This window comes from Penicillium riverlandense (genome assembly GCF_028828495.1).
Source record: "Penicillium riverlandense strain IBT 135883 chromosome Unknown utg000007l_segment0_segment0, whole genome shotgun sequence".
NCBI lineage: Eukaryota > Fungi > Ascomycota > Eurotiomycetes > Eurotiales > Aspergillaceae > Penicillium > Penicillium riverlandense.
Genome location: NW_026643198.1, coordinates 2,107,897 through 2,134,332, shown reverse-complemented (window position 1 = coordinate 2,134,332; position 26,436 = coordinate 2,107,897). Strand labels below are relative to the sequence as shown.

General features: G+C 55.2%; 9 protein-coding genes across 9 annotated transcripts; 7 read left to right on the top strand and 2 right to left on the bottom strand.

Annotated features, from left to right (window-relative positions):
• Positions 1-373: 373 nt before the first annotated feature.
• N7474_008444 (phosphoribosylaminoimidazolecarboxamide formyltransferase/IMP cyclohydrolase) lies at positions 374-2,355 on the top strand (the record flags this gene model as incomplete). Its single annotated transcript, XM_057199854.1, has 4 exons — positions 374-389; positions 445-571; positions 636-2,121; positions 2,200-2,355. The coding sequence occupies 4 exons, from the start codon at positions 374-376 to the stop codon at positions 2,353-2,355; spliced, it is 1,785 nt and encodes a 594-aa protein (XP_057050555.1).
• A 1,729-nt stretch (positions 2,356-4,084) lies between these two features.
• N7474_008443 (uncharacterized protein) lies at positions 4,085-9,510 on the top strand (the record flags this gene model as incomplete). Its single annotated transcript, XM_057199853.1, has 5 exons — positions 4,085-4,123; positions 4,188-4,208; positions 4,481-4,816; positions 4,878-9,098; positions 9,154-9,510. The coding sequence occupies 5 exons, from the start codon at positions 4,085-4,087 to the stop codon at positions 9,508-9,510; spliced, it is 4,974 nt and encodes a 1,657-aa protein (XP_057050554.1).
• Positions 9,511-11,287: 1,777 nt separating this feature from the next.
• N7474_008442 (pyruvate carboxylase) lies at positions 11,288-14,933 on the top strand (the record flags this gene model as incomplete). The annotated part of the gene is made up of 2 exons (XM_057199852.1): positions 11,288-14,761; positions 14,826-14,933. 2 exons carry the CDS (start codon positions 11,288-11,290, stop codon positions 14,931-14,933), a joined length of 3,582 nt encoding a protein of 1,193 aa, XP_057050553.1.
• A 580-nt stretch (positions 14,934-15,513) lies between these two features.
• N7474_008441 (putative carboxylesterase) lies at positions 15,514-17,335 on the top strand (the record flags this gene model as incomplete). The annotated part of the gene is made up of 3 exons (XM_057199851.1): positions 15,514-15,883; positions 15,975-16,253; positions 16,320-17,335. 3 exons carry the CDS (start codon positions 15,514-15,516, stop codon positions 17,333-17,335), a joined length of 1,665 nt encoding a protein of 554 aa, XP_057050552.1.
• A 945-nt stretch (positions 17,336-18,280) lies between these two features.
• On the top strand, positions 18,281-18,731 carry N7474_008440 (uncharacterized protein; the record flags this gene model as incomplete). The annotated part of the gene is made up of 2 exons (XM_057199850.1): positions 18,281-18,427; positions 18,489-18,731. The coding sequence occupies 2 exons, from the start codon at positions 18,281-18,283 to the stop codon at positions 18,729-18,731; spliced, it is 390 nt and encodes a 129-aa protein (XP_057050551.1).
• A 1,115-nt stretch (positions 18,732-19,846) lies between these two features.
• Positions 19,847-20,555, bottom strand: N7474_008439 (60S ribosomal protein uL5; the record flags this gene model as incomplete). The annotated part of the gene is made up of 4 exons (XM_057199849.1): positions 19,847-19,973; positions 20,033-20,282; positions 20,352-20,499; positions 20,553-20,555. 4 exons carry the CDS (start codon positions 20,553-20,555, stop codon positions 19,847-19,849), a joined length of 528 nt encoding a protein of 175 aa, XP_057050550.1.
• Positions 20,556-20,881: 326 nt separating this feature from the next.
• N7474_008438 (uncharacterized protein) lies at positions 20,882-21,699 on the top strand (the record flags this gene model as incomplete). Its single annotated transcript, XM_057199848.1, has 2 exons — positions 20,882-20,908; positions 21,172-21,699. The coding sequence occupies 2 exons, from the start codon at positions 20,882-20,884 to the stop codon at positions 21,697-21,699; spliced, it is 555 nt and encodes a 184-aa protein (XP_057050549.1).
• An 819-nt stretch (positions 21,700-22,518) lies between these two features.
• On the top strand, positions 22,519-23,308 carry N7474_008437 (pyruvate transporter MPC1; the record flags this gene model as incomplete). The annotated part of the gene is made up of 4 exons (XM_057199847.1): positions 22,519-22,591; positions 22,767-22,839; positions 22,981-23,139; positions 23,233-23,308. The coding sequence occupies 4 exons, from the start codon at positions 22,519-22,521 to the stop codon at positions 23,306-23,308; spliced, it is 381 nt and encodes a 126-aa protein (XP_057050548.1).
• A 528-nt stretch (positions 23,309-23,836) lies between these two features.
• On the bottom strand, positions 23,837-26,168 carry N7474_008436 (putative amino acid transporter; the record flags this gene model as incomplete). The annotated part of the gene is made up of 2 exons (XM_057199846.1): positions 23,837-24,004; positions 24,078-26,168. The coding sequence occupies 2 exons, from the start codon at positions 26,166-26,168 to the stop codon at positions 23,837-23,839; spliced, it is 2,259 nt and encodes a 752-aa protein (XP_057050547.1).
• Between the last annotated feature and the right edge of the window lie 268 nt (positions 26,169-26,436).

Here is a 26,436-nt window from a genome sequence, read left to right as displayed (position 1 = left end):
GTAGGAACGCTTTTTGAGAAGAATGTTGATTATTTTGCGTTGTTCATGAAGAAGAAAAAAGAAAAAAAGGAAATGCGGACCAGCGACGAAAAGCTTTTGATCGTGGGGTCATGTGATGGTATGGTCATTGGCTTACCGCGTAAGTTACGCCATTCCTCGCCGATCGCGGGATGGACTGGACCCCGCGGCGGGACACCACTTTTTTTTTTTTCTTTTCTTATTCTTCGTTGGCTCTAGAGTGGTCACATTCACCTGGTAAGCTTTTGAATCCTTGTCTCTTCTCAATTGAAGAGGATCAATTGCGGGAAATCACTGGACGGACTGATATCGCTGACCCTTCTCTTTGCCCAGTGCCGACTGTCGAGGATTCATCATGTCTCAAAAATCCGGTATGCTTTGCTATTCCACTGATTCGTTCATGGGGTTCTGCTCACAGTCGTCCAGCTATTCTCTCCGTCTACGACAAGACTGGCCTGCTGGACCTGGCGAAGGGTCTGGCCAAGCAGGATGTCCGTCTGCTTGCCTCGGGCGGTACGGCCAAGATGATTCGGGAGGCTGGATTCCCTGTTGAGTGAGTGTGATCACCTATGCATGCGGTGTGGGGAAGGGTTTGTGAAGGCTGACCTCTCCTTTAGGGATGTTTCGGCCATCACCCACGCCCCCGAGATGCTGGGCGGTCGTGTCAAGACCCTCCACCCAGCTGTCCACGGCGGCATTCTCGCCCGTGATATCGAGTCCGACGAGAAGGACCTCGCCGAGCAGAATATCGCCAAGGTCGACTACGTCGTCTGCAACCTGTACCCGTTCAAGGAGACCGTCGCCGAGGTCAACGTGACCATCGACGAGGCCGTGGAGGAGATTGACATCGGCGGGGTGACCCTGCTGCGCGCCGCGGCCAAGAACCACAAGCGCGTCACCATCCTCTCCGACCCGGCGGACTACCCCGAGTTCCTCAAGGAGCTCCAGACCGGCGAGATCACCGCCTCCAGCCGCAATCAGTACGCCCTCAAGGCCTTTGAGCAGACCGCCGACTACGACTCTGCCATCTCGACCTTCTTCCGCAAGGAATATGCCGGTAACGGTCTGCAGCAGCTGTCCCTGCGCTACGGCACAAACCCGCACCAGAAGCCCGCCTCCGCCTTCATGGTCCAGGGCAAGCTGCCCTTCAAGGTCCTCAACGGCGCTCCCGGTTATGTCAACCTGCTGGACGCCCTGAACGCCTGGCCTCTGGTCAAGGAGCTCAAGCAGGCGCTCGGCTTCCCCGCCGCCGCCAGCTTCAAGCACGTTTCCCCCGCCGGTGCTGCCATCGGTGTGCCCCTGAACGAGAAGGAGCGCAAGGTGTACATGGTGGACGACATTTCCGGCCTCGAGACCTCCGGTCTGGCGCAGGCGTACGCCCGTGCCCGCGGCGCCGACCGCATGTCCAGCTTCGGCGACATTCTTGCCCTTAGCGACGTGGTCGACGTGCCCACCGCCAAGATCATCTCGCGCGAGGTGTCGGACGGTGTCATTGCCGCGGGCTACGAGCCCGCCGCGCTGGAGATCCTGTCCAAGAAGAAGGGCGGCAAGTACCTCGTCCTGCAGATGGACGAGAACTACACGCCAGCGCCCGAGGAAACCCGCACGCTGTTCGGCGTGACGATGACCCAGCACCGCAACGACGTCGTCATCTCCCCCAGCAAGACCTTCAGCACGATCCTCACTCCCAAGGACCTCTCCTCCCTCCCCGAGGCCGCCCTCCGCGACCTCACCGTCGCCACCATCGCTCTCAAGTACACGCAGTCCAACTCGGTGTGCTATGCGCTCAACGGCCAGATCATCGGCCTCGGCGCCGGCCAGCAGAGCCGTATCCACTGCACCCGTCTCGCCGGCGACAAGGCCGACAACTGGTGGATGCGCTTCCACGACCGCGTCCTGGGTATCAAGTGGAAGCAGGGCACCAAGCGCGCTGATAAGAGCAATGCCATCGACCTGCTCTGCTCCGGTCAGCTTCCGCGCAACGACGCCGAGAAGGCCGAGTACGAGCGTGTCTTCGAGGAGGTTCCCGTTCCCTTCTCCACGGAGGAGCGCGAGGCTTGGCTGTCGAAGCTGAATGAGGTTGCCGTTTCGTCTGATGCCTTTGTATGTCTCCCTGTTTGCCCTATTGCCCTCTTTTCCCCTTTCCATTCCCATTCATGCTAATCTCTGTGTTCTGCTCAGTTCCCCTTCATCGACAACGTCTTCCGTGCCGCTCGCTCCGGCGCGAAGTACATCGCGGCCCCGAGCGGTAGCCAGAACGACGGCCCCGTCTTCGCCACGGCCGAGAAGCTGGGTATTGTCTTCGTCGAGCAGGGCACCCGTCTGTTCCACCACTAGATTGATGGCCTGGCCTTGGTGGACAGGAAAATAAAATAAAATAGTTAAACGGATGGCGCGGATATGATGATAAACATGTCTTTTGTTATGCGTTTGTGTTATGACCTAGGAATTTGACAATATATACATACCTTTCTCGGATAGACTCCTTTACTTTAGATCAGTTCATCGTTCTTGTCTTTGAAGGACGTGTCCGCTATATGCCGCATATTCGCTGCCTCGTGGCCAGATATATATCCACCTAGATCACACTGATTTTCAAACTGATTACCCAAATTTCTTTTTCGAATTTCCGCCCCTTCTTATTTTGGCTCTGATTGATTTCTGTACGCCCTTTGCTTTATGATTCTCCTGTGGCCGATAGTCTGGTACTGTCGTGAGGTTGCCACGGGCAGTTCAGCCACTGATGTCGGGCTGCCCCACCTTTAGTCGACAGGGGCAATTGTCCCTGCTGATCTTCTTAGGACGGAATGTTTGATGAATCATGATTATTCCCGACATAACATTTGTAACTAGCAAAGACATAGTAACGATTGCAATTAACAGAAAAGATTCCTCAGTTACTATATCTCAATTCCTCCAATTGAATAGATTTGACGTCATGGCATCAGCTCGGGAAGCCCGGAGCAGATCAACACAATGGTGATGATATACCTGCCCACAAGGAGATAGACACCAGCATAGAATAATGTTGCCATTAGCATATACGGGCACAGCTAGGGCAGACAGGCATGCATCTACATGGCTAATATTCAGTGGACACCTTTTCGCGTCAGCACCGGTGTAGTAGCGCTGTTTATCCTGCTGTTGATCATGTCCAGTCATCGGACAATGCAAGATCCTGCGGAACAGCACATCTCATGGATTACAGTTCCGGGATCTAGTCGAGGAGGGTATGCGTATTCCACATTTCCCCGCGACGAGCCCTGTCGCCAAAAGAATCAAGATGCAAGAATGCAAGCCACCGAGAAGTTGCTGACTATGACTATGGCAGTACTGCCCGAGAAAGTATTTACAAGCAACAGACCTCCCAGTCCAACTGTATGCAGCTGGTCTCTGGCCAGTCTGATCCCAGGGATGGCGGTCATGAACCACGCAGCCGGGTTTGGACCTGGAGGTAAGTAACATACCCCAATCAAGAAACGACATCACTCATATCTCGAGCCCAGTGGCCCGGCTTGGGATGTCCGAGTGCAACTGAAGCTCAAGTGGGTGTTACCTGATCCATTGGCCTTTGCGATCATGGTCAGCTAACCCAGACCTAACTACATAGAGCCCACGGGCAGATGGTGTCGAGTGTGGATTGGGCCACGCGGTGGCGGGGAACTATGGACTGTCTGTCCCTCTCCGAGCTGGATGATGTGGATATGTTTGAGATGGATGAGATAGCGCTAGAGGCATTCTGGGCGAGGGTGTGGAAGTGTTATCTGCAGTACACGGAGTGAATGAAGCACATCACGTTACCCTCCGCCCATGAACAATGCCCCGTATCACGTGACGCCACTCCATAAGCGACACCTCAGCAAGGACAAACAGGGCCTCCTGAGGTCACTTCCGCTTCTTACTTCTTCTACCCCAACAATCACCCTCCCCTCTCTTCCCTCTCACTGTCACTCACTTTCTTCTTTCTCTCCCCTTTTCTTTCCTAGTTTCCTTTACCTCTCTCGTTGGAATTGCTTTGCGTGGCGTTTAGCTCGGAGGACGAGGTCGTGTTGCGGCCTACGTAAATATGGCTCCTCTTCCCATCAAGTTTACAGAGTTGGTCAATGTACGCTCCTCCCGCCTTCCCCTTCTTACTCTGAGAATTGAACTGACCCGTCTGGATTGTCTAGTTGACCAATGTCGGCATTGCGGTATGTCTCCTGTTACTCCCTTCTCCGCCGTTGCCTGGCAGCTAGCTCCCGCTGCATTGCGGATGCGCCGGTCGCGTCTACAAAGGCCCCCCAAGTTAGCAAGTGCGGTCGCTCACATCTTTACTTTGTCTGCAGCCGGCATCTATTGGCTTCACGTCATGTGTGAGTGCTCCCTACCCCCTCTAAACAACAGCCCACGGAACCCCAGCTAACGTGGCCTTGCCCCCACATTACAGACCCTAGAATCGGATCACTACGTCTGCGTCCGCCAGAAGCTCGACGATGAGGACAAGCCTCAAGTCATCATCGTGGACTTGAAGAACAACAATGAGGTTATGCGTCGCCCCATCAACGCCGACAGTGCGATCATGCACTGGACGAAGAACATTATCGCCCTCAAGGCCCAAGGCCGGACGATCCAGATCTTTGACCTGTCAGCGAAACAGAAGCTCAAGTCGTCGGTGATGAATGAAGATATTGTGTACTGGAAGTGGCTGAGCGAAAAGTCTCTTGGTCTGATCACAGACACCGCAGTCTACCACTGGGATATCCAAGATGGCACACAACAGAACCCGGTCAAGATGTTCGACCGGCTTCCCAATCTTTCGGTAGGTCATGTACAGCACCCAGAGATTGGCGGTCTACTAACTCTTGTCCTTTCCCCCTTAGGGTTGCCAAATCATCAACTACCGTGTGAACTCGGAGGAGAAATGGATGGTGGTCGTCGGTATCAGCCAGCAGCAGGGCCGGGTTGTGGGATCGATGCAGCTCTACTCCAAGGAACGTGGGATCTCGCAGTTCATTGAGGGCCACGCCGCTGCTTTCGCCTCCATTAACGTCGAGGGATCGCCTCTGCCACACCACCTCTTTACCTTCGCCGTTCGAACCCAGACGGGAGCCAAGCTCCAGATTGCCGAGATTGATCATCAGGAGCCCAACCCTCGCTTCCAGAAGAAGGCCGTGGAGGTCTACTTCCCCCAGGAAGCCGCCAATGATTTTCCCGTCGCCATGCAGGTGTCCAGCAAGTACGACGTTGTCTACATGGTTACAAAATATGGATTTATTCACCTGTACGACCTGGAGACCGGCACCTGCATCTTCATGAACCGCATCTCCAGCGAGACCATCTTCACGACGGCCTCGGATTCCGAGGGAGCGGGTCTGGTTGGTGTCAACCGCAAGGGTCAAGTCCTGTCCGTCAGCGTCGACGAGAGCACCATCATCCAGTACCTGATGGAAAATCCGGCTATGTCGTCGATTGCGGTGAAGCTTGCCTCGCGCGCTGGGCTCCCGGGTGCGGACCACTTGTACCAGCAGCAGTTTGACAACCTTCTCGCACAGGGCAACTTCTCCGAAGCCGCCAAGGTCGCGGCAAACTCCCCTCGCGGATTCCTGCGCACGCCGGAAACCATCAACCGCTTCAAGAACGCTCCTCAGACTGGCCAGATGTCTGTCATTCTGCAGTACTTCGGTATGCTCCTCGACAAGGGATCGCTGAACCGATATGAGAGTGTGGAGCTCGTCCGGCCTGTGTTGCAGCAGAACCGCAAGCACTTGCTCGAGAAGTGGATGCAGGAGAACAAACTGGAGGCCTCCGAGGAGCTTGGAGATATTATTCGCCCGTACGACATGTCTCTTGCCCTCGGCGTTTATCTTCAGGCCAACATCCCCCAAAAGGTGGTTGCTGGTTTCGCCGAGACGGGCCAGTTTGACAAGATCCTGTCTTACTCCAAGCAAGTTGGCTACCAGCCCGACTACACCCAGCTGCTCCAGCACATTGTCCGCGTGAACCCCGAGAAGGGTGCCGAGTTCGCTACTCAGCTTGCCAACGAGGAGACTGGCGCCCTGGTCGATCTCGACCGCGTGGTGGACGTTTTCCTGTCCCAGAACATGATCCAGCAAGCCACGTCCTTCCTCCTGGATGCCCTGAAGGACAACAAGCCTGAGCACGGCCATCTGCAGACCCGCCTGCTGGAGATGAACCTTGTCAACGCGCCCCAGGTTGCGGATGCCATCCTTGGCAACGAGATCTTCACGCACTACGACCGTCCTCGCATTGCCACACTTTGCGAGAACGCAGGCCTCGTCCAGCGCGCTCTTGAGAATTCGGACGACTCTGCTTTCATCAAGCGCAACATTGTCAAGACCGACAAGCTCAGCCCCGAGTGGCTGATGAACTACTTCGGCCGCCTCTCTGTCGAGCAGACGCTGGAGTGCATGGACACAATGCTGGGTGCCAACATCCGCCAGAACCTGCAGGCTGTGGTGCAGATCGCCACCAAGTTCTCCGACCTGCTCGGTGCCAACCGCTTGATCGATCTCTTCGAGAAGTACCGTACTGCCGAGGGTCTCTACTACTACCTTGGAAGCATTGTCAACCTGAGCGAGGACCCTGAGGTGCACTTCAAGTACATCGAGGCCGCTACCGCTATGAACCAGCTTACCGAGGTCGAGCGGATTTGCCGCGAGAGCAACTACTACAACCCCGAGAAGGTGAAGAACTTCCTGAAGGAGGCTCGCCTGACCGAGCAGCTGCCTCTGATCATCGTTTGCGATCGCTTCAACTTTATCCATGACCTTGTCCTGTATCTGTACCAGAGCCAGCAGTACAAGTCCATTGAGGTGTATGTGCAGCGTGTCAACCCTTCGCGTGCTCCTGCTGTTGTTGGCGGCTTGCTCGACGTGGACTGCGATGAGGGCATCATCAAGAACCTGCTCGCCAGCGTCGACCCGGCTGTCATCCCGATTGACGAGCTCGTCTCCGAGGTCGAGAGCCGGAACCGACTGAAGCTGCTTCTGCCTTTCTTGGAGGCCACTCTTGCCACGGGAAACCAGCAGCAGGCTGTCTACAACGCCCTCGCCAAGATTTACATTGACAGCAACAACAACCCGGAGAAGTTCTTGAAGGAGAACGACATGTACGACACCTTGATTGTCGGCAAGTACTGCGAGAAGCGTGATCCCAACCTGGCGTACATCGCGTACCGCAAGGGCCAGAATGACTTGGAGCTCATCAGTATCACGAACGAGAACGCAATGTACCGCGCCCAGGCCCGATACCTCGTCGAGCGTGCCGACCCCGAGATTTGGACCTTTGTCCTGAGCGAGAACAACACCCACCGCCGTTCGCTTGTCGACCAGGTTATCGCCACTGCGGTCCCCGAATCGACCGAACCCGACAAGGTGTCCATTGCTGTCAAGTCGTTCCTTGATGCCGACCTTCCTGGCGAGCTGATTGAGCTGCTGGAGAAGATCATCCTGGAGCCTTCTCCGTTCAGCGACAACGCCAGCTTGCAGAACCTCATGATGTTGACCGCTGCCAAGGCGGACAAGAGCCGCCTGATGGATTACATCCACCAGCTCAATGAGTTCTCCGCTGATGAGATTGCCGAGATGTGTATCAGCGTTGGTCTGTACGAGGAGGCCTTTGAGATCTACAAGAAGGTCAACAACAACCTGGCGGCCGTCAACGTGCTTGTGGAGAATGTCGTCAGCATCGACCGCGCCCAGGAGTTTGCGGAGCGCATTGAGTTGCCCGAGGTCTGGAGCAAGGTGGCCAAGGCCCAGCTGGATGGTCTTCGCGTGTCTGACTCGATTGAGTCGTACATCAAGGCTGGTGACCCGTCGAACTACAACGAGGTGATCGAGACGGCCACTCACGCCGGCAAGGATGAGGACCTCATCAAGTTCCTTCGTATGGCCCGCAAGACCCTGCGGGAGCCGGCCATCGACACCTCGATGGCTTTCTGCTTTGCACGCCTGGACCAGCTTCCCGAGCTTGAGGACTTCCTTCGCTCCACCAATGTCGCCGATGTCGAGGCGTCTGGCGACAAGGCCTACGAGGAGGGTTATCACCAGGCCGCCAAGATTTTCTTCACCAGCATCTCGAACTGGGCCAAGCTGGCGACCACCTTGGTGCACCTCGAAGACTACCAGGCTGCCGTGGAGTGTGCCCGCAAGGCCAACAGCGTCAAGGTGTGGAAACAGGTCAACGAGGCCTGCGTCAACAAGAAGGAGTTCCGCCTCGCGCAGATTTGCGGTCTCAACCTTATCGTCCACGCCGAAGAGCTGCAGACCCTCGTGCGCCAGTACGAGCGCAACGGCTACTTCGATGAGCTCATCGCCGTGCTCGAGTCTGGTCTTGGCCTGGAGCGCGCTCACATGGGCATGTTCACCGAACTGGGCATTGCCTTGTCCAAGTACCACCCGGACCGCGTGATGGAGCACCTGAAGCTGTTCTGGTCCCGCATCAACATCCCCAAGATGATCCGGGCCTGCGAGGAGGCAAACCTGTGGCCGGAGCTGGTGTTCCTGTACTGCCACTACGATGAGTGGGACAACGCCGCTCTGGCGATGATGGAGCGCGCGGCCGATGCCTGGGAGCACCACTCGTTCAAGGACATCATTGTCAAGGTGGCCAACCTGGAGATCTACTACCGCTCGCTGAACTTCTACCTGCAGGAGCAGCCTCTTCTCCTGACCGACCTGCTGCAGGTCTTGACCGCTCGCATTGACGTCAACCGGGTGGTTCGCATCTTCCAGAGCTCTGACAACATCCCCCTGATCAAGCCGTTCCTGCTCAACGTTCAGTCCCAGAACAAGCGGGCCGTCAACGACGCCATCAACGAGCTTCTGATCGAGGAGGAAGACTACAAGACCCTGCGTGACTCCGTTGACAACTACGACAACTTCGACGCCGTGGATCTCGCTCAGCGTCTTGAGAAGCACGATCTCATCTTCTTCCGCCAGATCGCCGCCAACATCTACCGCAACAACAAGCGCTGGGAGAAGTCGATTGCTCTTTCGAAGCAAGACAAGCTCTACAAGGATGCCATTGAGACCGCTGCCATCTCTGGCAAGTCTGAGGTGGTTGAGGATCTCCTTCGCTACGTAAGTTGCATTTTTACCTGTTATACGACCACCCTGCTAACTTGCCCTCTCCTAGTTTGTGGACATTGGCAGCCGCGAGTGCTACGTGGGTATGCTGTATGCCTGCTACGACCTCATCCGCCCGGACGTGATCATGGAGATCTCGTGGCGCAAGGGTCTGCACGACTTCACGATGCCGTTCATGATCAACTTCCTCTGCGAGCAGACGCGCACGATCGAGATGCTGAAGAAGGACAACGAGGAGCGCAAGGCCCGCGAGACCACTCAGAAGACCGAGGAGGACAACACACCGATCCTCGGCGGCTCTCGGCTGATGCTGACCCAAGGCCCTGGCGGCGCCCCGGCCAGCCCGATGCCTTACGGCCAGGCCAATGGCGTGGCCCCGCAGGCGACTGGATACCGCGCGTTCTAAGCGTGCTCTCTCTTTCTCTCCCTTTTTACCATCCTGCGTTTTCTGTGTATGTGTAACATAAAGCGACGCGAACCATTATTGATCTGGGGAGCAAAAGACATGACCGATATGGAGGTGGGCTGATGCTGGCTGGCTGGGCTGGTTGTGGAAAGGGGGACGATGTGACATGGCGGCCTGCTTTTAATTTTTTTTTCTTTTCTTCCTTTGTTCTCATTTTTTTGCCCTCTCTTTCTCGCCCGAATGTATTTGATAGGCTTGCGTTTCTCCTCTTTGTCTTCTGTGACTGAGTAATGGCATTCATTGCGTTCTTTCAATCTTAAATGGCGAGTTGTAGATCTGATTGTGAGCTGCCAAGGGGCCAAGACTGTTCAGCAAACATCATTGTTGGTGCTGTGCAAATAGTCTCCACTGGGCCGACTCCAGGATGGGTAGACTGCAGGATAGCTACAGAATAAAGATACTCCATGGGCTTGTGCAGACCTTGGCCTCGCATTGATTGGTCTATGCATGGACCGCGATAACCAAACCCTCTGCATCTCTGCTATCTGTGATCTAGAGCTAGAACTTTTCTCGGCTGCAGGGAATGTGGGCTAGGATCTACCCCCCCATTGAGCAGCATGTGCGTGTACACACCTGGATTTGAGCTGAGTGCGCCAGGTCTTAGTTATCACCAGGGCACAGGCTTTTTCCGATGGAATAAACCTTCAAAGAGGCAGGGAATAAATGACGAGATATGCCACTGTTGTTTGTCAACAAATGCAATCAATGCCCCCTCCGTCATAGGCCGCGCTTGACCGCGGACCGAATTGGTGGGATGTTGGACCTGTGACACAGGAGCGGGTAGTCTCGAACCTCCAGCCATTGGGTGGAAGTCAAGGGGTGGGAATGGAAGACTACAGACGGGAGATCCTCTAGCTTAGTTCTGCCAAATTGCGATCGGGGGAATATGGTTGCAAGCGAATGTTCCCGACATTGACGTTGGTCTTGCCCGGCTATTGTAGGAACAGTTAGGAGCCAGCGAGGGTTCTCCGAGAGTCAGCCGGGGCCCAGCCCCAGTTTCCCGCCAGATGTCTCCGGAAATCGCTCGTTCCAGTCAGTCCCGAGCACCGAGGTTGCGGTGGGGTATCAAGATGTGGCCTAAATGACCCGATCGGGCTGATGAGATCATCGCATCATCGTGATTGAGAGGAAAAAAAAAAAAAAAAAAGGATCACAGGCATAATAGAGTAGGGGGTGCTGATAACTAGTTAGATAGTAATGACTACACGTAGTAGAAACTCGATCCTTGGAACCTATTGTACGCCCGGTGAACCGGTGAGGTGTGGGCGGAGGCGGTAAACCAAGTACCCGTTACCTCATGACTGTAGTCAACTCCAGGTGTTCCGGAAGTACTTGCGACCTGGTGACCTAGTTACCGCAGATCAACGAGAATCACGGGGCTGCCCCTCCATTCCCATTTATCCTTTTTCTGGAACTTTTCCCTGCTCTTTTCTTCTCCTTCTTTCTCTCGTCCCTGTCTCCCGCTCTTGTTCCCCAGATTCCATTCCTCTCTGGGTTGCAGGCCGCATTGCTCGCTCTGCGATTGTGCCAGCCACTGCGCTGCTGCCCTGTGCCGAAACCGGCCTCGACTCTTGCTTGGAGCTGCCCGCCAGCTTCCCCAGTGAGTCAGATCCGCCCAATTCTCGCGGCCAGCGCCATTGACCATCCCTACATCAGTCTCTCTGTATATCTTAACTTCTCCAACCTCTGTTGATCCTTCTCCTCTCCATCCCACACCATGGCTGCCCCGCACCGCCAGCCGGAGGATGCCATCGATGAGTCCGAGTTCATCGATGGCCATGTTGAGCACCACCAGGACTCCGTCCACCGGCGCCTGCGTGCCAATTCCACCATCATGCACTTCCAGAAGATCCTGGTGGCCAACCGTGGTGAGATCCCCATTCGAATCTTCCGGACAGCCCACGAGCTGTCCCTGCAGACGGTCGCCATCTTCTCCCACGAGGACCGCCTGTCCATGCACCGTCAGAAGGCCGACGAGGCCTACATGATCGGTACCCGGGGGCAATACACCCCGGTCGGTGCCTATCTCGCCAGCGACGAGATTGTCAAGATCGCGCAGGAGCACGGCGTGCACCTGATCCACCCCGGTTACGGTTTCCTGTCGGAGAACGCCGAGTTTGCCCGAAAGGTCGAGAAGGCGGGCATCGTCTTCGTGGGTCCGACCCCGGACACCATTGACGCCCTGGGCGACAAGGTTTCCGCCCGCCGGCTCGCCATGAAGTGCAATGTCCCGGTTGTCCCCGGTACGGAGGGTCCCGTCGAGCGCTATGAGGAGGTCAAGTCCTTCACCGACACCTATGGCTTCCCCATCATCATCAAGGCCGCCTTTGGTGGTGGTGGCCGTGGCATGCGAGTCGTCCGCGACCAGGCTTCGCTGCGCGACTCCTTCGAGCGCGCCACCTCCGAGGCCCGCTCCGCCTTCGGCAATGGCACCGTCTTCGTCGAACGCTTCCTCGACAAGCCCAAGCACATTGAGGTCCAGCTGCTCGGTGACAACCAGGGCAATGTCGTCCACCTGTTCGAGCGTGACTGCTCCGTCCAGCGTCGTCACCAGAAGGTCGTCGAGATTGCCCCCGCCAAGGACCTTCCCGTCGAGGTGCGGGACAAGATCCTGGCGGACGCCGTGAAGCTGGCCAAGTCGGTCAACTACCGCAACGCCGGTACCGCCGAGTTCCTGGTCGACCAGCAGAACCGCTACTACTTCATCGAGATCAACCCGCGTATCCAGGTCGAGCACACCATCACCGAGGAGATCACCGGCATTGATATCGTCGCCGCCCAGATCCAGATTGCGGCTGGTGCTACGCTTGAGCAGCTCGGCCTGACTCAGGACCGTATTTCGACCCGCGGCTTTGCCATTCAGTGCCGTATCACCACTGAGGACCCGTCCAAGGGCTTCTCCCCGGACACCGGTAAGATCGAGGTCTACCGGTCTGCCGGTGGTAATGGTGTCCGTCTGGATGGTGGTAACGGCTTCGCCGGTGCCATCATCACCCCCCACTACGACTCGATGCTGGTCAAGTGCACGTGCCGTGGCTCGACTTACGAGATCGTCCGCCGCAAGATGCTGCGTGCCCTGGTGGAGTTCCGTATTCGCGGCGTCAAGACCAACATTCCCTTCCTGGCCTCGTTGCTGAGCCACCCGACCTTCGTCGATGGTACCTGCTGGACCACCTTCATTGACGATACCCCCGAGCTGTTCGCGCTTGTCGGCAGCCAGAACCGTGCTCAGAAGCTGCTGGCTTACCTGGGTGACGTGGCTGTCAACGGCAGCAGCATCAAGGGCCAGATCGGCGAGCCCAAGTTCAAGGGTGAGATCATCAAGCCTCAGCTCAAGGATGCCTCCGGCAAGCCCATCGATGTCTCTACACCCTGCCTTCAGGGATGGAAGCAGATCCTGGACAAGGAAGGACCCGTTGCCTGGGCCAAGGCCGTGCGTGCCAACAAGGGTTGTCTTCTCATGGACACCACCTGGCGTGATGCCCACCAGTCGCTGCTGGCTACACGTGTGCGGACGATTGACATGCTGAACATCGCCCACGAGACCAGCCACGCTCTCTCCAACGCCTACAGTCTGGAGTGCTGGGGCGGTGCGACCTTTGACGTCGCCATGCGTTTCCTCTACGAGGATCCCTGGGACCGCCTGCGCAAGCTCCGCAAGGCCGTGCCCAACATCCCCTTCCAGATGCTGCTGCGCGGTGCCAACGGTGTGGCCTACTCTTCCCTGCCCGACAACGCCATTTACCACTTCTGTAAGCAAGCCAAGAAGTACGGCGTTGACATCTTCCGTGTCTTCGATGCCCTCAACGATGTCGACCAGCTCGAAGTCGGTATCAAGGCCGTTCAGCAGGCCGGCGGTGTGGTCGAGGCCACCATTTGCTACAGCGGTGACATGCTGAACCCCAGCAAGAAGTACAACCTCGAGTACTACCTGTCGCTTGTTGAGAAGATCGTCAAGCTGGGCACACACGTGCTCGGCATCAAGGATATGGCAGGTGTGCTCAAGCCCCAGGCCGCTCGCCTGCTGGTCGGTTCCATCCGCGAACGCTACCCCGACCTGCCCATCCACGTCCACACCCACGACTCCGCTGGTACCGGTGTGGCTTCGATGATTGCCTGCGCGCAGGCTGGCGCTGATGCCGTGGACGCCGCCACCGACAGCTTGTCCGGTATGACCTCGCAGCCCAGCATTGGTGCCATCCTCGCCTCGCTCCAGGGCACCGAGCACGACCCCGGCCTCGACCTGTCGCAGGTGCGTGCCCTCGACACCTACTGGGCTCAGTTGCGTCTGCTCTATTCGCCGTTCGAGGCTGGCTTGACCGGTCCCGACCCGGAGGTGTATGAACACGAGATCCCCGGTGGTCAACTCACCAACCTGATCTTCCAGGCTAGCCAGCTGGGCCTGGGCCAGCAGTGGGCCCAGACCAAGAAGGCGTACGAGTCTGCCAATGACTTGCTGGGTGACATCGTCAAGGTCACCCCGACCTCCAAGGTCGTTGGTGACCTGGCCCAGTTCATGGTCTCCAACAAGTTGACCGCTGAGGACGTCATCGCCCGCGCCGGCGAGCTGGACTTCCCCGGTTCCGTGCTGGAGTTCCTGGAGGGCCTGATGGGCCAGCCTTACGGCGGGTTCCCGGAGCCGCTGCGCTCCAAGGCGCTGCGCGACCGACGCAAGCTGGACAAGCGACCCGGTCTGTACCTGGAGCCCCTGGACCTGGTCAAGATCAAGAACGATATCCGCGAGAAGTGGGGCGCCGCCACGGAGTGCGACGTCGCCAGCTACGCCATGTACCCCAAGGTGTTCGAGGACTACCGCAAGTTCGTGCAGAAATTCGGTGATCTGTCGGTGCTCCCGACGCGCTACTTCCTGGCCAGGCCCGAGATTGGCGAGGAGTTCAACGTCGAGCTGGAGAAGGGCAAGGTGCTGATCCTCAAGCTGCTGGCTATCGGCCCGCTGTCCGAGCAGACCGGCCAGCGCGAGGTCTTCTACGAGGTCAACGGCGAGGTGCGCCAGGTCAGCGTCGATGACAACAAGGCATCAGTCGACAACATTGCTCGCCCCAAGGCCGACGCGAGCGACAGCAGCCAGGTCGGCGCGCCGATGAGTGGTGTCGTTGTTGAGATCCGCGTCCACGATGGCCACGAGGTCAAGAAGGGCGATCCGATTGCGGTGCTGAGCGCCATGAAGATGGTATGTTCTTCTTTACTTCTTTCTCTACATACCTTATCTATTCAGGGATACTAACTTGTGCTAGGAAATGGTGATCTCTGCCCCACACAGCGGAAAGGTGTCCGGCCTGCTGGTCAAGGAGGGCGACTCGGTTGACGGCCAGGACCTGATCTGCAAGATCGTCAAGGCATAGAGTGTGTATAACCAGGCTTTGCACGAGTGATATGTGATATCTGAGCGTTTATTTGGCTATTTCCCTTTCTTTATCTTCTTTTTTGCTAGTCTAAAAATGCAACGCTTGTATATGCTAGGCTGGGGAGCGGTAGCTCTACGGTATTGCCTATAGGGTCAACTCGAATCACTACCGATTCTGTCCCGATTATAGGGACATATAGACATACGCTCACCATCGGTCCATGTAAGTAAGGTCAGCGCAATTCCGTCCTCTCGGCACCAGATCTGGACCCGACTCCGTCCCCCGCAAATCCACTTGTCTCTTCCTTACCCTGCGAACTTTTGCCGATCTGCTCGTCTACCATTACCAATGGGGTCCTCCCTCGGGTTCCATTGACTATCTCGGCTAGGGTTTATCTGTGGGGAGGACGGAATGGATAGAGATAAATAGAGAACTACAGTCCGTCTGCGCTGGGCCAAATCACCTCACTAAATAACGCCATTCCCTCCCTCCCTGACAAAACTACCTAACACCACCACCACATGCACCACAAGTGCATAATAAACACCCTCTATCCAAACAACCACATCAATTAAAGATGGAGACCACTCGCCGACCACACATCCACTCCCTCGCTCACCGCGGCGTCATCCAAGGCGTCACTGTCGCCTCGGGAACCCCAACCCGCCCCGGCACAGACCTGTGCCACTACTTCGGCGGCGTCCGCTACGCCCTCGCACCGCTGCAGCGCTGGCGGCGCGCCCACCCTCTCCCGGCAACATTTTCCTACGGCACCAAGGATGCACCCGGGCGATGCGACGGCGGTGCGGCGCTGTGCCCCCAGCCTGCTTTCTTGGATCTCTCGCCATTGAACCCGGACGCGTGGAATGAAGATTGCTTTCAGTGTAATGTATACGTGCCTACCGGCCCGGTGCCGGAGGGTGGATGGCCGGTTTACTTTTATATTCGTACGTCCGAGTGTCCTTATTGGCCAGTTGAAGCGGCTTGGCTTGAAAGTGATTGACTGACACTGCTATTTCTGTTTCCATTTCTATTTAGATGGCGGATGGCTTCAGTTTGGCACGCCCAATTCTTTCCATGCGGAGGCGTTGCTGGGTGAGACGGATTTCAACTGTGTGATTGTCATGCCTGCGTACCGGGTGAATCTGTTTGGATTCCTGTACTCGTCTGAACTGGCGCAGGATGCTGCCTCTGTTGGGGAGACGGTGGGGAATCAGGGCTTCTGGGATCAGCGATTGGCGCTGGAGTGGACGAAGGAGAATGTTCATCTGTTTGGAGGGAATCCGGAGAATATCACTATCTCGGGTTATTCGGCAGGTACGTATGATGGGATTGATTGATTGGAGCATTGGGTTTAGGTCATTGACGCTTGAATATTTCTAGGTGCAAACTCCGCCTTCCACCAGGTGGCTTTTGATCTCCGTCAACCTGACGACAAGGCCATTATCCGTCAGGCATGCATTTTGTCCAATGGACCGGCCGTGCAGCCCAAGAGCCCTGCCGAGACGCAAACACAATTCAACCAGCTAGTCTCAGCGCTGGAGATCCCCCTCTCGCTCTCGGCGGGGGAAAAGATAGCTCGTCTGCGGTCCATTCCAGCCGCGCGACTTCTAGACGTAGCCAAGGAAATCGAAGTGCACCAATTCCGCCCAGCAACAGACACGGACTTTATAGTACCCAGTCTCTTCGAGTCTCTGGATAATGGCGAGTTCGCACGCAAACTGCTCTCCCGCAACCTCCGCCTGATCCTAGGAGAATGCCGCGACGAGCGCCATCTCTACGGCACATGGTTCCCTCCAAAGACCGACACCCTCTCTGGGCTGCGCACCCGTCTGATAGCCGACTACCCGGAACGCATCGTCGATGCCCTCATCCCACTCCGCTACCCGGGCGGCCGTCTCCCGCCAGACTGCACCAACTGGGCCGTCGACGCCTGGGGCAAGATCTACGCCGACATGCAGGTCTACCAGATGCAGCGCGGGCTCATCCACGCCCTCACATCCAACAGCGCGGGTATTGACGCTTCGCGTTTGATTCACCGGTATCGAATCGAGTTCCGCGCCAAGTGCGTCGATGGCAGCATGCCGCCTGAGTGGGGAGTTACGCACTCGTCTGACTACCCGATCTGGTTCTGGGGGAATGGCAATGTGCTCACAGACCAGGAGAAGAAGATCGTGCGCGAGGCGTTTATCGCGCCGCTGAGCCGGTTTGTTAAGGGTGCGCAGGCCGCAACGGGGCCCGATGGCTTTGGTTGGGGTGCGAGTGGGAAGACGGTGCGCGCGTTGACGGCTGATGGGCGGGTGGAGATTCGTGAGCACGATCCCTTGTGGGATGAGGCTATTCGGGTGTGGAAGCGTTTGAAGGAGGTGCGTGGTGATGCGGAGCGGTCGAAGCTGTGATGTGCAATACATAGACCGTGGCTTACAGCATACCCTGTCCATTTTCTCAACTATACAGCCCAGACAGATATACAGCGTTCATTTCAAACATTCTTACGATATCCTTCTCTTCGACTATACATCTGATGCTATGTCCTAGGCGTAAGCGGTAGAAATGAAGCGGTTGAACCAAGGCACGTGCCTACCCTAAGTATGCTCTTGAGGGACGGAACTTCCTCTTTGTTGAAGCACTGGGAGTAGTTCAAACCCTAAGAACACACCTAAGCATTTCCCCCTCGTATTCAAGCTGGCGCAGTAGCAGATTTGACGTGGTAATAGTGTTCCCCTAAGCCTACATGGTTTGACATCGAAGCTTTCCCCGCATTCCGGGTTACGTCAAGTCAGCCGTGATCTACATCTATAGTACATCTCACTGGGCACGGGATACTATCTGAAATCATGTATACCTCACGTACCAACGGCCCTTACCACCACTCAGAATGTCTCCGTTAGCTGACAAACTGTATGGTCGCACCCATCAGCAGGGATAGGATAGACTCGTCCATATAAGCTGGGTTCCCCTCTTTCTTCTATCCTTCCCATCTTCATCTATCAGATCCATCCTCACCACATCTGGTACGTTCCACACTTCCCTCCCCGTCCCAACCAAACTTCCCCCTTCAAGTGCAATTCGCGTGTACCGCCTCTCTCTTCCCGTGGAAATCCATCCACCGACCGAATCAAGCCCAATGACGTCTTTGACTCCATCCCTTCCCATGAATACATGTAATCGTTAATAGTCTACATGTATCTCACCTCTAAGCTACGCTTATCACCTCCCACATTATTACCTACATACCATAGTGGAACATACCTCTGCCGCTGACTGACCATATCAAGTATCTACATCCATCAACCTCAGACAAACAGCATATCACGGATTGTGCACTCTTAGAGATCGCCAATATGAGCGACAATACCAAGCGCCACTGGCACGGCAACCCCGGTGATCGATATGAGCACCTTAACGTATGGATGAATGGTGGTGCGAAGGCTCCTGCGGACCGGCCTCCGTGGGCGATGCTGCCGGGGATGGAGAGCACAACTCGACGGGTATGTTTCCAATATTCTCTCTCCCCCCCTTGCGAACTGAATAATATTGACCCCGATCCAGGACTCTGATTCGTCCACTTCCTCCACCGGCACCAACGCTGCCGGCGCCAAGAACCCTTCCATCCCCAGCGTGGGCGAGAGACGTCGCTCCAGCGCCTCCCCGGGCCTCTTTGCCAACCTGCAATCCCAGAAACGGACTTCGGAAGATCCCAGCTTGGCCACCCGGCGCGCTAGCTGGAATGAGCAGAAGCCCGCAGGTAACTACTTTTCGAAGTGGTGGGAGGGCTATACGCGCGGGAAGTAGGGTGTCGTCGTCGTCACTACTCGGATGGAATGAAATCACTTCAAGTCCCCAGCTGAGCTCGACCTTGCTTTCAAGATCGAAGAAGACGGACTTTTGGCGATGGATGGATGGATGTTTTCACGACTCTTACTCTACGTTTCTCATGCTTGTGTTTTATTTTATAGTATCTCTTATCATGTGTGAGCTTGAAGTTCAATCATGGGTTTGATCGTGCCAATCTCTTTTGAAGGAAATTGCCCCAGGGGAAATGTATGTCTTTGTTCTGATGCACATTGAGAATGGTCAAGTTGATGGACTTGTAGTGTTTATACTTGTGTTTCTATCAAAGTCAATGCATATTGCTTGTTCAGTGACAGCGCCTAGCTTGAGTACTCAGGCACATAGCCCGATAAGTTGTTGTATCTCCTTTTTAAAAGATATAGATGAACAAATCTGTTGAGTATCTGTTCAAGACAGATCATGGGCCTTTGGCTTGAAGATATATCAGTAAGTTCAAGACTGGGCCATAATTAGTGACCTGCCAGTAAGTGTTGGCCTTCATCTGCTGTAATAGTCATGTAGACTGGGCGTAAATGATAAAAATCCAGGCGCTTTGGAATATCCCAAAGTAACGAATACAAACGACCGGGAATAGCACAACTACTACACACTACACAGCCTACGATTACAAGGAAAGACACGCCAGAGATAGTGAGGGATGGACGGAGAGGCCATGGTGCTCATCCTCCCTCCACACGGAGAGAGACGAGACCGACTCTTTGGGTACAAGCCAACCGAGTCACAAGCCAGACACTCGAAAGTGCCAGCCAGCCTTTTCAGCAATGGTTATGCGGGAAACAACACCTCTTGTGAAGCCTTCATTGCGAAAAGGAAACTGCGTTGCAAAATTGTAAGTGGTAGTGAATTCATGTCTCTAACACGCCTATCCTGTTTGCCGTGATAGAAAAAAAATCAAAACACCTGCTGCGACCAGAAAGGGTCGCACGGCCATTCCACTCCTTGGGGCCGAGGTTGGTTTTTTTCAGTGAGAAAATTTTTGGCTTCCTTGGATGCATCGTAAATCACAGCTTCAATCGGCCCCCCCTTCTCATTCATCACACACGTTCGACGGAAATTTACCGGACGATGCCGTCGAAGCGGTTCTTGAACCACTTGATAGTCTCGGTCTGGCTGATCTTGTGGTTGACGCCGATGGAGGACTTGCAGCGACGGCGCTTGGCAACACGCTCACCGGGGCGGGTCCTAAGAAAGAAAAATCGTCAATCTGTGCCCTCGCCTCCAAATTGACTGGGGACACTCACATGCAGCAGTAGAAGTCCATGCCGTAGATACCGATGCCGGGGTCGTACTTGATGCCCAGATCGATGTGCTCGGAGATACCGAAGCCAAAGTTGCCGGTCTCGGAGAAGTTGCGCTTCCGCAGCTCGTACTCCTTGACCTTCAGGCCACGCTCCAGAATCTCCTCGGCCTTGGGGCCACGGACGGTGACGTGCACGGCGATCTTCTCGTTACGGCGGATACCGAAGGTACGGACGGTGTAGCGGGCCTTGCCTATTCACACACACACACAATCGATCAGAAAAAAATTCCCAGACGGTCCAGAGCGAACGGCATTCTTACTGTAGACAGGAGTCTGACCGCTCAGCTGCTCAAGCACCTTGGCGGCACGGGTCAGTCTGTCACCAGACTCGCCGACCGAGATGTTCAGCACAAGCTTCTGGATGCGCAGCTCGCGCATGGGGTTTGCGCTCTTGTCCTTTCCGTCCGACTGCATTCTGTTAGAATCGTAATAATAATGATATCCAGTGTGTGTGGACATACCATGGCGACTGTGTGTGGCGTGAAGTGGTGGTCGACTAAAGATGGAGGAAGATCAGAAAAGCACAAAAGGCGGTTTGTGTGGGCGGGTCACGGGAGGAAGCGAGCCCTGCTGAGGTAATCCGCTGCTGAGTCATGCTCGAAGCGGATGAGTCAGCCACTTTCCTCGAAAACCCCGTGACCACCAAGTCCCAGAGAGCTCCAGCTTTCGTTCTTGTCCAGAGGATTTCGCGTCCTGAACAGCCCCGGCAGAAGATTCCCCTGTCTACTGCATTTGCTGGTTATTTTTTGGTCATCTCAAGTCGCATTCGTGCGCACTGTCAATAGTCATCATGGCCGCCAACAAGCAGGGCAAGATGGTGAGTTTTCTGTCCCTGGTCGAACCTGCATCGTGTGCTCAATGGCTGTCGCTAACGTTTCTCCTCTAGCAAAACTTCGTGAGTTTCACTTGGACGACTTGATCGTGCTATTGGCATAACTAATTTGTCTCTCAGATCAACTACCGGATGAGGGTAACTCTCAACGACGGCCGACAAATGACCGGTCAGATGCTCGCCTTCGATAAGGTAAACCACTTGTCTCTGGCGTGTCGGGCATTCGACTAATTCTTTCACGATTGTAGCACATGAACCTCGTTCTCGCAGACACAGAAGAATTCCGCCGGATTAAGCGAAAGTCGAAGCCGGCCGCCGGCCCCAACAACGCCCCGCTGGTCGAAGCGGAGGAGAAGCGAACCCTCGGTCTGACAATCGTGCGCGGTACTCAGGTTATCTCCTGCTCTGTCGATGGCCCGCCTCCTGCAGACCCGTCAGCGCGACTCGGCGCCGGTGCGCCAGGTGCCGCTGCTGCAACTCTCGCCGCAGGCCCCGGTATCAGCAAGCCCGCTGGTCGTGGCCTGCCTGTCGGACTGGGCGGTCCTGCAGCTGGTGTCGGTGGACCGCCACCCCCTGGAGGCTTTGGAGCGTTCCCGCCGGGTGGTTTCCCCGGAGCGCCCCCGCCTGGATTTGCTGGACGTGGAGGACCCCCCGGTGGACCTCGTAAGTTGATCTCGCGGTGTGCACGTCAATGCTTATGGATACTAACATATTTGAATTGCAGCTGGCTTTGGTGGACCACCCCCTGGTTTTGCCCCTCCGGGCGGCCCTCGTAAGTTCCTCCTGATCCAACGGTTCTTGATACATCCAGACTGACATGCAACTTTTTTAGCGGGCTCTTTCCAACCTCCTCCAGGCTTCCAGCCTCCCGGTCAGGGACGTGGGTTTCCTCCCCCCGGATTTGGCGGTAGATGATCAAAGAAACTACCGTGCAATATAACACGCTTTACTTCGCCGGTGATTTGTTTTACTCTGTGACAATGAAACACGCGGCTCGACGCTGGATAGAGTTGAAATAGGCTTTCCTAGTGAGAAGCATTGATATGTGTTCAGACTAGATTCATTCCGAATCTACCGGGCAAGGCGTAACGGCGCATGCGGATTGTGGTCATGGCAAGGAATGGAGAAGAAAAAAGAAGCCAAGAAATGATATTTGATATTCGCACTTGTTCAAAATAATGCTAGCTAGCCACCTATCAAAAACTCGTATTCCTCCTAGCCACCAATGGTCTTCCACAAATAGTCTTAGTCTTCTCGGGTTTCGTTCCTGCTCACTAAGCCTTTGTCCGAAATGGGTGTGGAGTGATGAGAATCTTGAATAGACAGCGTGTGCAATATATGTTCCCCCATGAGGGGACTAGATCCTGTCAAAATCTATGTACCTTCAAATTCTCCACGGCTACTGAGCAAATTAACCAGTTCTATTTATTCAATTCTCCTCATTAGAACTCGTTCTGTTACCATCTTTGCAACTACTACTCCTCCAGGCCCTAAACCGGTGAACGCCTCACGTGACCTTCCCCGTTAATTCCGCCGCAGAACCGGGCACTCGACCCTGACCTCTCCTCCCCTTATCATTCCCCCAGCAATCCATTATGGCAGCTGCTATCAAGGCCATCAACGCCAAGATCCGCTCCAACAAGGTGCTGGACTATGTCTGCTCTACCCGTACGTGCCCTCCCCGTCCTGTCCGAGTTTCCCGAACCTCTTCCCGCTACCGACATCGGCCGGCGATGAATTGATTCTCGCACGAGGAGAAACAGCGAAACTCTGCAGGCGGACAAAGCAGATTCCAGTCATGCCGTACCTACGCAGCTTGCTAACCGTCATTTTCGCGCGATAGACTTCTGGGGCCCCGTCTCCAACTTCGGTATCCCCATTGCGGCCGTGATGGACACGCAGAAGGATCCTGAGATGTACGTGCTGGCTATACATATCCCTCCTCATTGAGTCGAGTCGTTGCAGTCTGGCTGGTCCTGGCCCTGCCATTCCTCCGTGTCCGCTCCAGCCAAGAAGAACCTCCGAGCTGACCAATGCCTCTTCCTTCCTTGCTATAGCATCTCCGGCAAAATGACCGGTGCACTCACCATCTACGCTGCCACCTTCATGCGCTACTCTCTCGCCGTCACGCCTAAGAACTACCTCCTCTTTGCCTGCCACTTGACCAACTTTGGCGCCCAGACAACACAGGGTTATCGGTACCTGAAGTACTGGCAGTGAGTCACACTCCCTCAGATCAGCTCGACCCTGCAATTCCAATCCCATTGTCGGTCCATACATATACTGATACATTTTCTTTTTCTTCACAGCTGGGGTGGCCGGGAAGCTCAGCTCGCTGCAGAGGGTGCTAAAGCGGGCGAGGCTGCAACTCAGGCTGGGGCGTAAAGAAGCAGAGAAGAGGGGAGAGAGGGAGGCTCGGTGGTGGGAGATGGTTGTACACTCGTCTTAAACTCTATGCCCGGCGGTCGTTTTCGGCATTGTCGCTTCTATACACCTACGGTCTTCTGTTTTCTTTTTTTGTCAGAACACAACCAAAATTGTCAGTTTCTAGACAGTTTTGGAATGGGAGGTACTATATATAGAAAGAAGTGGAAGAGGTGAGACGTCGCGAAGTGAGTTAGTGGGTGTCTTAGTTATCCTGTCACTGTACATAGACAGTATCTACATCGGTTGAATGGGATTGTTTCCGATGGGAGCAGGGCTGAGCCAAATCTTCAATTAACATCCAATTCTTGATAGATTGCACATTAGAAGGACCAACTCGTATATGCATATAGGTTCAGATGAGGTGGATCCAAGAATCCATGCTATGCCACAGTCTAAAAGTAAAAAAGGAGACACAAGAAGCAAATGTAGTATGGAAACACGGCGTTTGTTCCGGGAAACGCCACAAAGAGCAGAAACCAAGGACTATTACTTAGAATCGCAGTATCCCGGGGTCGTATCAACGGCACCGCGGACCCAATTCTGAATGGTCAGGGTGGTCGTGTAAATACAGCAAATAACGCCGAAGCCAGCGAGTACAACGTCGGCAATGGCCTGTTTCCGGGAACGGGCACAGGCGCGGAGATGGAGAAGAGGCTATACAATATTTCCAGTTAGCGATGCGTCTCTCTGGTAGGGATGAAGAACGGCAAAAACCAAGACAACATACCGGATACACGTAAATCAATGGAACACAGGCAAAGCTTCCGACCAGCGAGACAAATTTGTCCAAGTCATCAGCACCGCCCCAAGCGACAAACGCACATATCAGGACAAGGAAGAAGCGGAAGCAATTCTTCTCCCATTTGATCCACGGGTTATACTTGCCGCTGCGGCTGAAAAGCTCGTTCTCCATGATTCGGATAGCGGGGAAGAGCTGCAGAGGAGTGCTAAGCAAGATCGCAAGCGAGTAGAGGAATTGGACAGCATTGACGAATTTGTCATCCTGGGGCAGATTGAGAAGGATGACAGTCTTCGTTTTTGAACCGTAGGCGGCATAGCTGAGGGCACCTGCCGAGAGGAAGATGAAAGTAATGACGACCATGACACCACCGAGGACAGCTGGAAAGCGTTGCGGCCTTTTCATCGATTCTTGAATAGGAATGATGAGACCAATGCCCTCATAGGTGAAGATGGCGGTTCCAATGAACATAGACCAGGTCGCCGGATTGAAAGAGCTGACATCAGACATGCCCCCATTGCTGACGAGCGTACTGACGTCGTAGTAGTAGATATACAACAATCCAAGCAAAATAAACACGTCCGCAACAAGCGCGGTAAAGCCAAGCTTGCTGATGTCGCGAATCAGAGAAAGAGGCATAAAGATGACCAATTGCAACAGTACTAGCCACTTGATGTCGATGAAGGACTTGCATTTGCTCACGGCGAGGACAAATGCTTGTAGGCTTTGCGAGACGAAGACGATGTATGCCGACACGAACCCCAACTGGCTGAGGACGATCGATCCGAGAATGATGCGTCGCATGTGCTTTCCAAATAGAACTCCGCCAATATCACCAAAGGACCCATTGATCTTCATGCGGGTGTTGACCAGCAGAATGAAGGCATAGTAGCTCAGCATAGAGACGCCCAGTAGCACCATACTACTGAATAGTAAACCGCCATTCAGGAACGCCCGAGGCAGGAACAGAATGCCGGTGCCGACAAAGGACTTGAGCAGCAGCATAACAGCTCCAGTCGTAGTTGTTGTCCCCGCCGGTGCACGCTGTTTATGCTTCCTCTTTTTGCGGCCCGGTGTTTCGCCCTGAAGCAGCGCCGCGTCTTCTCCGGACTCTCTGTCTTCATCTCCCTCGTCCCAACTTGTACCGGATGAGAAATACTCATCAGGACCCAAGGCCTCATCATCTTCCTCTAGCTCCTCTCCCGCGAAGTGACCGTACAGTGTCAGAAACTCCAGAAAGCTTGATGTAGGAAGCTGAGGGGGGCCATGATGCCCCCCTGAAGTTGACCCTTGCGCACTTCCCCTTTGCGGGCTGGCTGCTGTTCTTCGCAGATAGTCTCTTCGAAACCCTCCTGGTACTCGAATGGAGTTGATATCCTCCGTCTCGGTCTCCGGCGTGGGTCGACTGACACTGAAACTTTTGCTGCGTAGAAACTTCCCCGCGGCCTCGGCCTCTGCATCCTCGGCCCACCGGTAGACTTGTCGAGTAATGTCACCTCCCTGAAGCTGTAGACTTGAGAACTCATCCTCGCCGCCAAAGCTTGTCGCAATCTGCGAATTGACGTCACTGTTGTCCGCCACGTCCTGGGGCAGAACTAGATGTCTCTTCACAACTTCGGGGTCTTCGTACGGCGGCATACTGGGCGAGTCATTTCCATACTTATTTTCAAAGGAGCCGTAATGGGATGCGACTGGTCGGGCATCTAGAGTCGTTGGCCCCGGGGCGGGCGATCCACCTAGGCGCGGCGGAGTCCCAAACCTGGGCGGGGAGCGACCTAGGCTATCCTGGAGTGCTGAAGCAATCATCGACTGGCCGGGACCCGGAAGAGAGGACGGGTTGTCGACAGCCCGAAAATTATGCTCGGTGTTGTTGCTCATCACCGGATGACTGGCCGGGATGCCTTGTCGAGACGAGATCGATGTACCCAGGGAAGGTGAGGGGACTGGCGAAGCAAGTCGTGCAATCGAGGCCTGTCTGTATCCCGCCTCTGTCGCCGGAGAGTGCGATAGACCCGGTGAGGTCGCGATCGGTCGGGATCGGGTCGGGTTCAGGGACGAACCCTCTCCATTATCAGCCATGGTAGAGGATTGGCCGAGGCGTCACTGGTATTTTCCCATAAAATAATACGGGCAGCCAGAATAGGCGTGAATCAGACCTGGTCTTGAGGCGTCGGGGTGGCTTGAGTCGTGCAGGTGTTGGGGCCAGAGTTTGGGGAGATGTGACGCTTGGGGTCAAGTGTCAGCCAGTGATCGCCGAATTTGCACTGTTTGTTCCCCGCCCACCCACGTCACTTGTTTCCCTTTCGACCTACTACGCTTGGCTGGTCCTACAAACACAACTGGTAGC